This window comes from Zalophus californianus, chromosome 9 (assembly GCF_009762305.2).
Source record: "Zalophus californianus isolate mZalCal1 chromosome 9, mZalCal1.pri.v2, whole genome shotgun sequence".
In the NCBI taxonomy this organism is placed as follows: domain Eukaryota; kingdom Metazoa; phylum Chordata; class Mammalia; order Carnivora; family Otariidae; genus Zalophus; species Zalophus californianus.
Genome location: NC_045603.1, coordinates 49,953,993 through 49,969,361, shown reverse-complemented (window position 1 = coordinate 49,969,361; position 15,369 = coordinate 49,953,993). Strand labels below are relative to the sequence as shown.

General features: G+C 41.7%; 1 protein-coding gene across 1 annotated transcript in view; it reads left to right on the top strand.

The window, feature by feature from the left end:
* Positions 1 to 426: 426 nt before the first annotated feature.
* The window catches only part of IRAK3 (interleukin 1 receptor associated kinase 3), a 48,098-nt gene continuing 33,155 nt past the window's right edge, over positions 427 to 15,369 (top strand). The window contains exon 1 of the mRNA XM_027593049.2: positions 427 to 1,420. Within this exon, the coding sequence (XP_027448850.2) occupies positions 1,126 to 1,420 (295 nt within the window). The 5' untranslated portion in view covers positions 427 to 1,125. The remainder of the gene's footprint in view (positions 1,421 to 15,369) is intronic.

Sequence of the window (15,369 nt, the reverse complement as noted above, 5' to 3'; positions counted from 1 at the left end):
TGCTCAGTATATTCAGGTAGTCCCTTTGAGAGGTATAGGGCTTCTTAAGCATGTTCAGATCGACAATAAAATTTTAGCTATTTGAACAAAGGGATATAGAAACCTTTGTCCAAAAAGTATTGTCTTTATTAATTTTCAAGTGTATTTTGTGGTATACTTTAGCTGAGAACGACCTGGAAATTCAGGTAGGGGTAGGGGTACAAAATGATAGTGTATCATCAAATGTTGGTCTCTAAGGGGCACCATTGCCAAAGAGTACAAATCTGAAAGGTTTCAAATAGGGTTGCTATTCTTAGGTTGATGGCAACTGTCCACTCTACAGTCATTAAGGTTGAGTTTTTCTCACCACTTTCAAAGCATCTCCTCTTTTTATCAGCATTTGTATCATGCCTGTGTTGGGATATTACAGCATATACGATAGAATATTTCAAAAAGAAGTCAGTTTTATTTAAACTCCATGTTGAAAGCAAACGATTCTGTCAAACACTTTGAAGAAGGAAAAAGTAGTGGCACAATGTTTTGTCAAGAAAGCCCAGGGAAAAAAGAATGTAGTAAAACTAAGTAGCAATATGGAGAATGGGCAACCTCATGAAGAAAAATGAGCACAACCTTTGCTTTGTTCTCTCTTTTGTTTTCCTGTTGTTGGTTTTTTTTTCCTTTCCCAACATCCCTTCATATATGCACATTTATCTGTTCAACTTCAGGAAAAGTTGGAAGATGGTGCCAAACCTCTTGAATGGTTGTCTTCAGCTGAGTGATTATTTTTTTCTTTCAGTTTTTCTGGGTTTTCCAACTGTTCCTCAATAAACATCGCTTTCTGACAGGGTAAAGCAAAATGCATTTTAAAAGAAGTAATGGCAGGTGTTCTGTCCATCCAGGCCAGAAGACAGCCCAGGCCAGGGCAGGCAGAAGGCGTAGTAGACTCCCCTCCGTTAGTTCTGCCCTCCTGGTCTTTGCCCAGCTCTCGCTCCCTGCTTTGTCTCTCCAGTCGCGTCCAATACCCAGAGCAACGAAAAGAACTGTTCAAAACGTAAAGCCTGTGAGAGGGGCCACGCAGAGACAGGGAGACCCCGCTGCCAGGCCGGGCGTCCGCAGGGGCATCGCTGCCGAGCAGCGCTTTGCGTCATGTGGGGCCCGCCCCTTGTGGGGCTCTCGGCCGCCTTGGCCGCCGTCGTGGAAGCAGGATTTCCGCGGTTGTGTAATCGCACCTCACGGGCGCGGCGAGGCCCGGGCTCCGCATCCCTCCTCCGACTGGTCTCCGGCGGCCGAGCCATGGCCTGGACGGCGGCGGCGCGGAGCTGTGGGGCCCGCGGCGCGCTCACGGCGCACACGCTCCTGTTCGACCTGCCGCCCGCGCTGCTGGGCGAGCTCTGCTCTGTCCTGGACAGCTGCGACGGCGAACTGGGCTGGCGCGGCCTGGGTGAGTGCGGCCCTCGGAGGCGGCGGCGGAAGCGGGCGGGGGGAGGGCGGCGGGGCCGCGGCGCGCATGCTCGGTCCGACCTGCCGCGCTCTCTGCCGGGCAAATCTGCGGGTCTGGGACCGAGAAGACAGAGCGGCTTCCCGGGGGCTTCCGACGGGGAAGCTGTGCCTTCCTCGCCCTGGGAGGTACCCAGATACTCCCTGAGACCCGAAGATGAACTCCCCCTTCTCTTTCAAAGACACTTTGGGTACTTGTGCAAGATTAAGGGAGCGGAGGCTTGGGAAAAGCAGCTACCCTCATGAAACCATCTAATGTTTATCAACTGTACGTGCCTTACTTGGTTCAGAATATTTTAAATCAGAACGCCTATGTGATGTCTTCTTATTGCAAAATCACCCTAGAATATAATTTTTATATTAAAACATTTATGCCTTTAATTTTATCCTTTGGTGTTTTCAGTGCACTTCCAAGTGCCCATCTTAGTTAAATTTCAGGTGAAAAGTAAAATATTATCTGTCATTAATGTGGCTCCCAATTTTCTTAATTAAATATTTCTTGCTTATCCAATTTGTGGCATGAAGGTTTATGCTAGATGATGTCTTTTTATTTCAATCTAGAAAGTTGGCTTTAAAACCATTTTAAGCAGTCATTGGGAAGTTGAGCAACTGCCTTTTGGAAGTCTTGAGTGTGACCACCAGAAATAATTCAGGAAAAAATATCTTTGTTTTGTTAAGTACTGGCACTTTTTTTCGATTTGATCTTCCATGATGACACATTTAATGTTAGTTGAAAATAAACACAGTCATGTCAGAACAGCTTAGCCTTAATTCTCTGAAATCGCCTTTTTTTTTTAAGCAAGAATAGCAGAAGACCTATGAGAAAAAAAGTTTTGTTGTTGACGAACAATATGGTCACACTTTGTGGAATGTGGCATCGGGCTTCTAGGTATATATAAGAAACAAAACAGAGGATCATAGGGAAAGAGGAAAAAATAAAGGTGAAATCAGAGAGGGAGACAAACCAAAGAGACTCTTAATCATAGGAAACAAACAGGGTTGCTGGAGGGGAGGGAGGTGGGGAATGGGGTAACTGGGTGATGGGCATTAAGGAGGAAATGTGATGTAATGAGCACTGGGTGTTATATAAGACTGATGAGTCACTGACCTCTACCTCAGAAGCCAATAATACATTCTATGTTAATTAATTGAATTTAAATTAAAAAATGAAAATGGTTTATATATTACAAGCTCTGTAATTTTAAAGTATGACCCTTATGTAAAAATGTCAGAAAAGAATACTTGACTCTTTGACTTATGGAACACATAGAATATGCATTTGAGGGATAAGATCCTTCCCACACCAGATCTTTTTGAAATGGATGCATGGGCAGTTTTAGCACCCATTGGTTTCCTAGAATTACTATGTTCATGACAGAATAATCTTTTTATTCCAGTCCACAGGTGGTCAGTGGGGCCAGGTAGCTATCATAAATGTGTAAAACAGAATGAAGACTGAAAATGGAAGAGCGTATGTCCCATCTAAGAGGGACAGTTAGTCCTCAGTCCCATGTCACTGCTGCTTTTCAAGAAGTCCAGCCCAGTATTGCTGCTCCCTCTCTCTCTCTCTCTCTCTCTCTCTCTCTCTAGGCATTGAAATCCAGACATTCACACTTCACATGGGTTGTCTTATATAGCACTTAACAGTTACCCTGTGAGGCAGGTGCTATTATCAACACCAATGTGTTAACAGATGAGGAAATTGTAGTACACATTAATTTACACTTGCCCAAATTGACACAGCTAAGGAGTAGCAGAGCCAGGATTTGAACCATGGCAGTTTGGATCCACTGCCTGTTCCCTTACCCACAGCCACTCTTCCAGACCATGACTTCCTCAAGTTCACGAGTGCTGACTGCTCTGCTCTTTCTGCTACATCTCAGAGCCTCTCTAAAGTATATTCGTTTCAGCCATGAAAGAACAATTCAGTGAGCCATTTCAAACATGCAGCCCCATTTTTTTCTAGTTGTGGAAATTAATGAAGACCACCCAAATGAGAACAAGCAAAGACTATTTATTCAAAGCAAGGGAGCCAGCCACCATCACTTGCATTTGACGGAGACCCAAAGGCAAGTGGGGAGTGGAAAAGCTTGATAGTGGAAAAAAGAAGGCTTCAGGTCTGCCATTATTGGAGGCAGTTGGCATGGAGAAGCTACGGACAGGCTAACTAGCAGGGAGGCATTCCATGTAATTGTGTAGGGTGCATACTTGGCTTTTTCCAGATGGTCCTGAATTGGAAGCAGGGGCAAAAATCAGGGAAGTGGCAGTTGTTAATTAAGTCCTAACTATTTGGGACTGATTGCTGCGGGGATTATTGTTTGGCTTCCTGGATTAGCTGCTACAGATGATAATATGACTTCCTGGACTAGTTACTGTATATAGTAGATTGGCATCCTGAACTGGCTGATGCGTGTTGTGGGTCACTTTTCTGTTTTTATATAGAGTCTGGCCATTGTTCCTTTATATATTCTTTCATAGGAGAAGAATCTAAAATGTCTGTTCCTTGATTCTCCAGCTATAATTTACTATGCACATAGCTAGACTACATAGTTCTGAAAGGAGACCTAGAACAGAGCAGCTGCTTCATGAATTATTGGCTCAGCCAGAAGGGAAGCCTGACTCAGTTCAGGGCGGTTGAAGGCAACTGCCCATGTTAAATATGCTGAGTTTCCCTATTGGCACAGTGAAAGCAGAAAGACAGGAAGAGGTGCAGGGAGGGAAAACTTGACCTTAGAGGGTGAAGGGGAGAGTCCTGGAGGACTGAAGCAGGGAGACAGCCCCTTTTATGCTCAGGACAGTGGAGAGCCAGAAGATACAGAGTCTCCAAAATTCCATGTAGAAAACAATGCAAGAGTAATAGGTAAGCCTGTCTCAAGCTGATCATGATTCTTGATGATGGTGAATATCAGACTGTATTTACAAAGGCAGCTCTGACAAAGGTAGATCATATGGCAGCTTAGTCCTTCACAAACCAGAATGATCTGTGCAATCCTTTAAAGATACAAATGCCAGGATGCCTGAGTGGCTCGGTCGGTTTAAGTGTCTGCCTTTGGCTCAGGTCATGACCTGGGATGAAGCCCCGCGTCAGGCTCTCTGCCCAGCATGGAGCCTGCTTCTCCCTCTCCCTCTGCTCCTCACCACCCACACCCCACCACTCAGGTTCTTTCTCTCTCAAATAAATAAATAAATAATCTTTAAAAAAAATAAAGATACAAATGCCTAGGCCCCACCCCCAGAGCTGTTGATTCAGCAGGTCTACTTTAAGGATCCAGCATCTTTCTGTGTTTTGCAGAGGGTGAATCTGATGCACAGCCTGGTTTGGGAGCCATTGCTTAGGCCAAATTCTCTTCTTTAGTAGCATCTTAATATACCAGTTATTTTATCACACTCTTTCACTTCTCCACTTAATTGTTTTTTATCTTTAAACATATTCTACGTATTGGGGCACCTGGGTGGCTCAGTCTTTAAGCATCTGCCTTCGGCTCAGGTCATGGTCCCAGGGTGCTGGGATCGAGGCCCGCATCGGGCTCCCTGCTCAGTGGGAAGCCTGCTTCTCCCTCTCCCACTCCCCCTGCTCGTGTTCCCTCTCTCACTGTGTCTCTCTCTGTCAAATAAATTGCGTTTCCCTGATGATAAGTGATATTGAGCGTCTCTTCATATGTCAGTTGGCCATCTGTATTTCTTTTGTTTTGTTTTGTTTTAAAGATTTTATTTTTTTATTTGAAAGAGAGAGACACAGTGAGAGAGGGAACACTAGCAGGGGGAGTGGGAGAGGGAGAAGCAGGCTTCCCCTCTTGGAGCAGGGAGCCCAATGCGGGGCTCGATCCCAGGACCCTGGGATCATGACCTGAGCCGAAGGCAGACGCTTAACGACTGAGCCACCGAGACGCCACCTTAAAAAAAAAGTTAAAAAAAAAACATATTCTACATTTATTCTTCAAATCACTTTTATCACATATGGTTATTAAGAATAATAAATCACAAGGTATTACATTCTCTGGTTGATTATGATTTTATGGCTTTGTAATGAAAGGAGGAGCCCACACTGAAAATGTTACTTATCTTATACTACCTTACAGATGTGGTAACAGAGCCTCTGGTAACAAGTCATTTCATTACATTACCATAGGGTGGTATTTGAATTAAATTGTTTGGAGCAGTTCACACCATGACATGTTTCAAGGCTTATGATATGCTGAAGAAGAAACCCTTTTACAGGTAGTCTATAATGGGTTGTATTCAGTTTTCTTCCTCTCAAAAAAGGAAATAAAATTATCCTAGAAATTATTATTAATCACCTAAAGCAAATTAAATATAAAGTCACATTAAGTGTGTCTTTGAATATTCGATAAAGAATCAAAATAATATAATAATAATAATAGCTGCCATCTATATAGTGCTTACTATTTGGCAGACGCTGTGTGCTAAGCACTTCACATGGATTATGTCATTTATCACAAAACTTCTATGAGGTAGATACTTTTTGTATTTCCACTTTATAGATAGGGAAACTGACTCTCAGAGAATTTAAATAACTCAAGTCATAGTCTAGTAAAGTGGAGACTAGGATTCTAATCAGGTGGTCAGACTCCAGAGCCTATGTTCTTTAAAAAAAAAAAAGTTTAGATAGACTTTATTGTTTAGAACAGTTTTAAATTTACAGAAAACTTTAGAAGATTGTACAAAAAGTTCTCATCTTTTATATCTTTTGCATATAGTCTGCACTCAGTTCCCCTGTTATTAACATCTTACATTAGTATGGTACATTTGTTACAATATCAATATATTATTATTAAAGTCCATATTTTATTCAGATTTCCCTCATTTTTTCCTAACCCCCCTTCTCTCTCCCAGGATCCCATCCAGGATTACATTTAGTCATCATGTATCCTTAGGCTCCTCTTCGCTGTGATAGTTTTTCAGACTCTTCTAGTTTTTGATGACCTTGGCAGTTTTGAGGAGTACTGGTCAATATTGGTCAGTACTGGTCCACCATTTTGTAGAATGTCTCTTGACCGAGATTTCACTGATGTTTTACTCATGATTAGACTGAGGTTATGGATTTTTGAGAGGCAGACTGCAGAGGTAAAGTGCCATTTTCATGACATCACATCAGGGGTACCCGCTATTTACATAACTTAACACTGTTGATGTTAACCAGAGCTGAGGTCCTATCTGTCGGTTTTCTACACTGATATACTTTCTCTTCCCCTCTTTGCATACTCTTTGGAAGAAAGTCACTATGTGCAGCCCACACTTAAGGAATGAAGAGTGATGCTTCTCCTCCCTGAGAGTGGAGGAGAGCCTGTGTTCTTTTGACGACCATGGAATTTCTCCCATCTTACAGTGTTCTTTCTAGATCTTATTTTTAGTCTAAGTTACCACCCCATTTCTCTGTTCCCTTTTTTTTTTTAATTTTTTATTGTTATGTTAATCACCATATATTACATCATTTGTTTTGGTGTAGTGTTCCCTTTAAGACAAAATTCTGCAAAAGGGATATTTATATTCCAGGCACTCCATTCGCTCTGGAACCTGCTCCAATCAGGCTTTCATCCCCCACTGCTCCATTAAAATACCTCTCATCCAAGGTCACAGTGGCTAAATCCAAAGGTCAGTTCTCAGTTCTCTCTTATTTGATACGGTTGATCACTCCTTCCTCCTCAAAACACTTTCTTAACTTCTAGAACTTACACTCTTTATTTTCTTCTCTTCTTGCAGGTTCCTCTTTATCCCTCTGACCTCCCCGAGTACCCCTGGGATCAGTCGCAGACCTCTTCTATTTATCTACTATACCCACTATCTTGTCAATTCCATCTATATGCTAATAACTGCCACGTGTCTAGCCTGGGTCTCTCTCTCTCCAACATCAGCACCATCTCTTATATTTGCCTACTTGACAGATGTCTCCAACTTAACAGCCCAGAAATGCTTCCCTCCACCAAAGTTTTTCCCCATCTTGGCTAATGGCAACCCCATCCTTCATTTGTTCCGGCCAAAAATATTAGTCTTCTGTGACTTCTTGCTTTCTCTCACAAACCACATCCTGTCTCTCAGTCTTATGTTGTGGACTCTGCCTTCGGTCTCTATCTAATAATCTGACTGCTTCTTGCCACAGCCGCCAACACCATCCTGGCCCAAACCACTATCAGATCCCACTCGATAATTTCAGCAGCCTCCTAACTGGGCTCTCTGTTACTGCCCTTGCCCTCCTCGAGTCACTTTTCAGCACGGTGGCCAGCGAGCTAAAGTCTATATGCAAAGGATATTATATCTTTGTCCTATTCAGAACCCTTCAGTAGCTTCCTGTCTCACAGTAAGCCCCAAAGTCCTACATGGCTTCTTTCACTTCCTTCTTGTTTGCTCCACGCTAGTTGCATTGGCTTCTGCTGGGACATGCAAGGAACATTTTTCCTGCAGGTAACCCTGAGGCTTATTTCCTCACTTCCTTTGTGTTTTTAACTATTATCCACTATGACCACTTTTTAAAAATTGACAACCCCGCATGCTCCTTATGCCCCTTTCCTGCTTTATTTGTCCCCACATCACTTACCATCCCTCACACACTTTATATATCTTTGTTTTTTGCCCATCTAGAAATAAGCTTCAAGGGAGCAGAAGATTTTTTTTTTGTTTGCCTTGTTTCCTGCTTACTCCTTTAGCATCTGAAATTGTACCTAGTACAGAGCAGGCATTCAGTAAATATCTGTGATTGAATAACAAACAGATGTCTGTTAAACATCCAAAACCTCTTGGGAAAGAATGTCAAACAAAGCGTTGTGGTAGATTCAAGTTGCGGTCCCTGCTTGTAGGGATTTTCTAATTTGATTTTGCCAATTTGTATGGGCTACAGGCCTAAACAAATTCTATAAAGAAATTTAACAAAGGAAGAAAGCATGGGGAAATAGTACTGATCATTACCTGGGTATGGAATCACACAGCTTCTGAGCTTCAGACTGAAATGCTGGTGTTGAGGGTGAACTGTTCTTAAATTTTTTTCGCAGAGGTAGTTAATGTTAGGTGCTTACCTGAATCTGGGATTGAGGGAGCAGGGCACATGGAAGGATACCTGAAAAATCATGCACAGCCCTGCCATAGAGTATAAGTCCTGCTCAAGTATGGGTAAAAAATAAACATAAGCTTAAGTATGGCAAAGAATTACTTCTGGTAAAATTTATTAGCTAGTGGGTGTTAATGCTATAGTCTGGTAAGAGGAGTTGAGCCAACTTACATGTTTGACTTTTGTTTGACTTCTTTTGGAATTAAAAATTAAATCTTCAGTTAAATGTTCTTTTAAAAGAAGGCCTGGAGGGCGCCTGGATGGCTCAGTTGGTTAAGCGGCTGCCTTTGGCTCAGGTCATGATCGCGGGATCAGGATCAAGTCCCACATTGGGCTCCCTGCTCAGCAGGGAATCTGCTTCTCCCTCTAACCCTCCCCCCTCTCATGTGCTCTCTCTCTCTCTCTCTCTCTCATTCTCACTCTCTCAAATAAACAAATAAATAAATAACATCTTTTTAAAAAAATAAATAAATAAAAGAAGGCCTGGAGCACCTGGGTGGCTCAGTCGGTTCCACGGTTTGCCTTCGACTCAGGTCACTATCTCAGGGTCCTGGGATTGAGCCCTGCATCGGACAGGACAGAACCTCAAGTGGGGCTCCCTGCTCAGTGGGGTGTCTGATTTTCCCTCTCCCTTTGCCCCTCCCCCTGCTTGTGCTCTCTCTCTCTCTCTTTCTCTCAAATAAATAAAATCTTTAAAAAAATTTAAATAAATGAATAAAAGGCCTAATTGTGTTGTGTGCTTTGTAGGAAGAAAGAACAGAGGCATCTTTTCCTTTTCCCATCATGTTATCACAAAACAAAAGAAGGTAGTCTTAATTTACTAGGGGTTTTGGCATGTGGTTATATGCAAATACAGATTCCAAACAGGGGTGTGTTGCGTTATTCTAAAAAAACCCCTTCAGAGACATATTTGCATATGGAGACTGATTTCTGCAGTTGAATTCCCCCATGGTTAGCACTACCTTGACAGTTCTGCCCTCTCAAAACAAAGCCTAAAAGGAACTTTGAACATTAAATGATTATTAAGCAATCAATGTCTTCAGATAATCTGAACTTTTCAGGTGGACTTTTTGGCTTCTATTATGCCAAGATGCCTTTCAAACAAAAGATTTGCCTTCCAAAAAACAATGATTTAAACAATGCTTACCTAGAGCATATTTTTCTTAATTTATCTTTTTCTTTAGAGTGCTCTCAAGTTTAACAACACAATTAGTCATTGAGAAGTTTACTCTTTGTTTAGTACTGTGAAGAAACAAAGTTCTATGTTCTGGAAAAAAAACAAAGAAGGATTAGGGAAAGCTATGAATATTGAAGGATATAGCTAACGTGTCAAGAGTCTGCGTTCCTGTCCCATCACATTGAAGATCTTGTTTTCTAGAATCTGTTCCAAATGAACTATACACTTTATGGATGCTAATAATACTGCTTAGTGGTGTTTCTGTGCAGAATGCGTCATCATTGAAGAACAGCTATTAAGGTTGCACTGTGAATCACCAGTTAGAGAAAGAGAAAATATATTTCATTTCTCATCCTGGAAGCAACCCATGCATGCAGTATCCATTTCAGCTGAGCCTGGGTCAGTTTTACTCGGTGAACTATTACTATTAGAAAAAATACCTCTGCTTTATATAGACCCAGTGCAAACTCAGAACCCTCTGACCCTGGTCAGTGTTAGGAAACTCAAACCTCAGCTCTTTTGGCATCTGTCGTGCCTCAAGTCACAGGATGAGAAGGCACAGAATCATGGCCTATTGCCCTTTTAAAAGGGAAATGCAGAAAGTTAAAAATGGAGAATAGAATTATGTGGGAAATCTGACTTGAAAAGTTAACTCCAGCTCTCCTTAGCAGCTATAAACTATTCCTTTTCTACTGTGAGAATTGTGAGCCATAAAGTGTGTTTACCTTTCTATGTGCATATATTGTTTGTGAGACTATTGCCACCAGATGGATCCTCCCAAAACTAAAGCTTCCATCTTGGCATCACCTTCTCAGAAGTCTTCCATTGGCCTTGTTTGCTTTCAGAATAGAGTTTCAGATTGTATGCTAACACTCAGGGCCTCTGTCCGTCACTCAGCAAATATTACCCATCAGAAAAAATTCCCCATCTGACAGGCTCTTTTCTTGTCTTTCAGCCCTTAAACCTTGCCCCAATCCACCCCTGTTGTAAAGTGAGCTGATGTTGTAACCAAACCAACATTGAGTCCCCACCTTGGTGAGTCAGGCACAGGTTCAGTTGTCCCACAAAGAACACTTTCATTTGCAGCAATTAAGGAGATCATGGGGAATGACTTCCAAAGCTATGACTCCCACAGAGAGGGTGGATGTGTTCCTCTTGTTTAGGGTTAGGCTGAATATTTAGCTAGGGAAGCCTTGTCATCCTATGTAGAGGCAGGCAAGAGGTCACATGCCTCTATGGATCTTGTGTGCTATGTAAATGAGGCTGAGCCTCCTCCTTGGGCAGAGATTTTCGAATTATAATGAGGTAAAGGTAATTGTAGGCCATTCCAGAGGTCACTCCATGGTCTCTCTGCACAGGCTCAAGTCAGGGTTAGCTCAAATGGTCTGGGTGGTCTGGGCCAGCAGGAAGTCTTGTAAGGGCAGAAGCCACTACCTGGAGGGGTGGTTTTGGGGTTTCACTTCTCTGAGTTAAGGGGAAACCCAGAAAGAAGAGCTTTGGGAAAAATATAAGACAGAGTGTACAAGCAGGTGGGCAGCAAAGGCCAGGTCTCGGGGTCTAACTGGTGACAATGTCACACCCTCATTCTCCTCCCTGACTGTGAGAGCCCACAAGGCTGTCCTCTCTCTTCATGTCTTATCCCAAAGTCATGTCATGTCTTATCCCAAAGATTCGAAGTGGAGAGGGAACTGGGTTTTTTTTTTTTTTAAGTTTATTATTATTTCTTTTTTTTTTTTAGTGATCTCTACACCCAATGTGGGGCTCGAACTCACAACCCTGAGATCAAGGGTTGCATGCTCTTCTGACCAAGCCAGTCAGGTGCCCCGAGAAGGAGCTGTTTTATTTATTTATTTTTTTAAAAGCCTATTGTATGTTGTATAAATATTATTAACTGATATAGTTCATTATACCTGCATTATGCCTAATACTCTATAAATGTTAGCCAATTAATTTACTAATAGAAAAAGTAGAAACCTAAACTTTCACTTTGCTGAAATTTGATATTTAGTGTTCCCCTGTTGGAATGTTAATTTGGAGACTGGGAAGTGTTCTAAAGACTGGAGGTATTTTAAGGTCAGTTCTCCTATAAACAGCACACCAGAGAGGGGCAGCCAAACTTAGTGTCTGTTTTGGGAGGGATTTCAAATGGATTTCAAAGGATATTTATTAATGAGAAGTTTGAAACTGCTCAGTGACTTGCCTAGAGTTGCACCATAGGTCAATGGCAGAGCCACCCCTAAACCCACATTTTCATGCATATATCCAAGGGGCCACAAGAGTCCTCTGTCTTGACTTTTCTCTTTTGAAAACAATATAGCCTCAGAGTTCATTCTTTTATCTTGTTTTCCAACTGAAATTCCAGTGATTTTCTTTTTCCTCCCCAGTATAGTATATTTCATCCAATAATTCCTTAAACAGTGACCTCTCTTTAGAAATACTTACAGTTTTAAACTTGGTTCAGGCTCCAGAAACCATTCCTCTAGGGAGCCTTCCATGATGCCCTCATCTTTTTTTTAAAAAAAAAGATTTTATAAGATTTTATTTTTAAGTAATCTCTACATCCAACATGCGGCTTGAACCCACAACCCTGAGATCAAGAGTCGCATGCTCCACTGACTGAGCCAGCCAGGGATGCCCCCATGATGCCCCCATCTTTAGTTAGGGAACCCTCTTCTTGCTCTACACATGCTTTTTTTTTTTTTTTTTTAAGATTTACTTATTTATTTGAGAGAGAGAGAGAGTGCACGAGCATGGGAAGGGGCAGAGGGAGAGGGAGAGGGAGAGAAAGAATCCCAAGCAGACTCCACACTTAGCGTGGAGTGCAACACGGGGAACGATCTCATGAACCTGAGATCATGACCTGAGCTGAAATCAAGAGCCAGGCACTCAACTGACTGAAGCACCCAGGTGCCCCTCCACTTACACTTGATGTATGCAATTACTGTACTGCTAGCACACTAAACAAATGTTTGAACTTGTTAAAAAAAATGAAATTCAACCAAGTAAATCTGAAGATCTAATTGGCTTTATTTAATGATTCATGAATCGGTCCATATCCCATCCAGCAAATAGAGGGGAGTTCAGGGAGTTGTACAAAATGGAAGGTTTCTATAGGAAAGATGGTGGGGCAAGAAAGTTATTAGCAAAAGGAAAGGATTGTTCCTGGCAGGATCACTTTCCCTTAGGGAGAAGAGCAAGGTTTCTTATCATGCAAATGACCTCATCTTCCTTTGGGGATAGAGAGGGCCCATGTAACAGATTACTTCATTGGCCCTGATCAGAAAATTCCTGACTGACTGGTTAAGATTTATATTTCTGGGGCATGTTGAAACTACAGTTAGATTAGGTATTAAGCCCTGTTTGGTGACTTGGCCTAAGTGATGCCGTTTGGGGCCTGTGGTTTTCTTTTTAACAAATATACTGATTTGCAATATTTCCCCTAAGAGCTTCTAGAAATAGTTAAATAAAGTGTTTATGAAAATTGTGCCTCAACCAAATAGGTAGATTACATCATCAAAGAAATACATTAGAATAGAGTTACTACGTCTTGCCAAGTATTTTTGCTTTGAAGGTCCCCTTCTATTTTTTTTTAGTGATAACCTGTCTAAAATATATATTGACATTTGGATAGTCCTTGTCTCTTCATGAGACATCATCTCTTCAAAGAAAGAAATAATAAAAATATTCTTGCCAGAACTTAAAATATGGAGGAAAGGCAAAGACATTCCTACTTAATGATGTCAGATACTCTGCTGTAGTGGATTTTCCCTCTACAGCCTAAGCATGCATTCATATGGAATGTCTCAACGTTATCATCCTTTAAAATGTAGTCACAAGAGCTGCAACTTCCTTTCACTCTTTTCTGATGCAAGATGTGACTGAAGTAACAGAACACCCAAGATAAAACTTTGTGTGTATTAATCAGGATAGACCTAAGTTAACCTGCAGTAACAAGCACCACCAAAATCACTGTCTGTGGTTAACATAACAGAAGTTTACCTTTGCTTGTGGGAAGAGCACTGAGGGTCCAGGACAGCTGACCTCCATGTGGTGGCCCAGCAATCCAGGCTACTTTAATCTTGAGGCACCCCCATATTGACATGTGCTGCTACCATTGCTGTGGGGGAATGGGAGCCTGGTGCATTATGCCCTGGCTCTTCCGTGTTTCTGGCTGAAAGAGACACATAGGCATAACTAACCCAAGGCAGGAAGACCTAATTCTCCCTCTCTGATGGGGTAGAGGACTGGAAATATTGGTAGGCACTGGTTATATCTACCAAGTCAATTGTTCATTCACAGAAAGAGGGGCAGTTATGATTTCATATTGTGATCTCTGTCAACTTTCAGGATTTACTTATACTCTCAGCAAAAACATAAAGTTAGAGGAAATTGAATAGCCCAGCAAACCCCTGAAGGACTGAAAATGTGGGGAGAAGGGATGCCATATTAGATCCAAAGATGTTTGCCTTTCTGTTGTCTTGATTGAAATACTATAACTGGTGTAGTAGTTTCCTAAGAAATTTTTTAAAACTTTAGAGTCTGAAATAGACTGAACACAGATAGTTCCATAGGGGACTTACTGCACTTCTCCAATCTGAGCCCCTGTTTGTCCTTTAAAAGGACATCAACCTTTGGAGAATATCCTTGGTGAATAGGTGAGTTCCTTCAGTGAGGTTACCTTGGTTATTGCTGGAGAGGAGCTTCCAAATTTATGTGCAGCAGAGGAAGAGAAGACTGATTTCCATAACCAGTTATGGTGATGTGTTGAGGATCCCCATGACCACACTCAGATGATAACTGGATTTTATCTATTGATGTGCATCTGGCTTCCTAATTTTTTTAGACTTTCCAGAGGACAAAGGTATGAGAGGATGCTGCCATCATCATCACTGACTCCAAACCGCATTGCTAATTTTAGTGCTCAAGATGACTGGGCTAGGGCGCCTGGGTGGCTCAGTCGTTAAGCATCTGCCTTCGGCTCAGGTCATGATCCCAGGGTCCTGGGATCGAGCCCCACATCAGGCTCCCTGCTCAGCGGGAAGCCTGCTTCTCCCTCTCCCACTCCCCCTGCTTGTGTTCCTGCTCTCACTGTCTCTCTCTGTCAAATAAATAAATAAATTTTTTTAAAAAATTAAAATTAAAAAAATACACTTCAAAATCTGGAAGTTGTCCACAAAGACAGTATAATTTTTTACCTGAAGAATCCCACTAACTCAGGGTGTCATAAAAATTCATATACTTTCAGTAAGTACAGCTTTAAGATATTTATACAAGACCTTATATAAGTCATATACGCTGTTTTTGAGCAATTAAAATCCTAGTATCCCAGTAGAACATTTCCCCGATCCTACCCAGAGATTAGCTTTTAATTGCCCAAAAATGTTCAGCAGCAAGAGAGTATTGAACAAAAATTTAAAACAGCATTCCATTAAAACTGCAACAAATGACCCTAACTACTGCAAATGAGTAACCACACTGACGGGAGTGAGGAAGAAAAGAACTAACCTAGTAACTTTGGAAAATAGGCTCTTATCTGAATACTTTTAAACTGAGGGCAAAAAGACTTATACATAAATGCTGTATTTTGGTTAAAGGGTTTCTCACAGGGGTATAGGTTAGCAGTTCTGAATGTAGTAGTATTGAACAAATAAGTAAA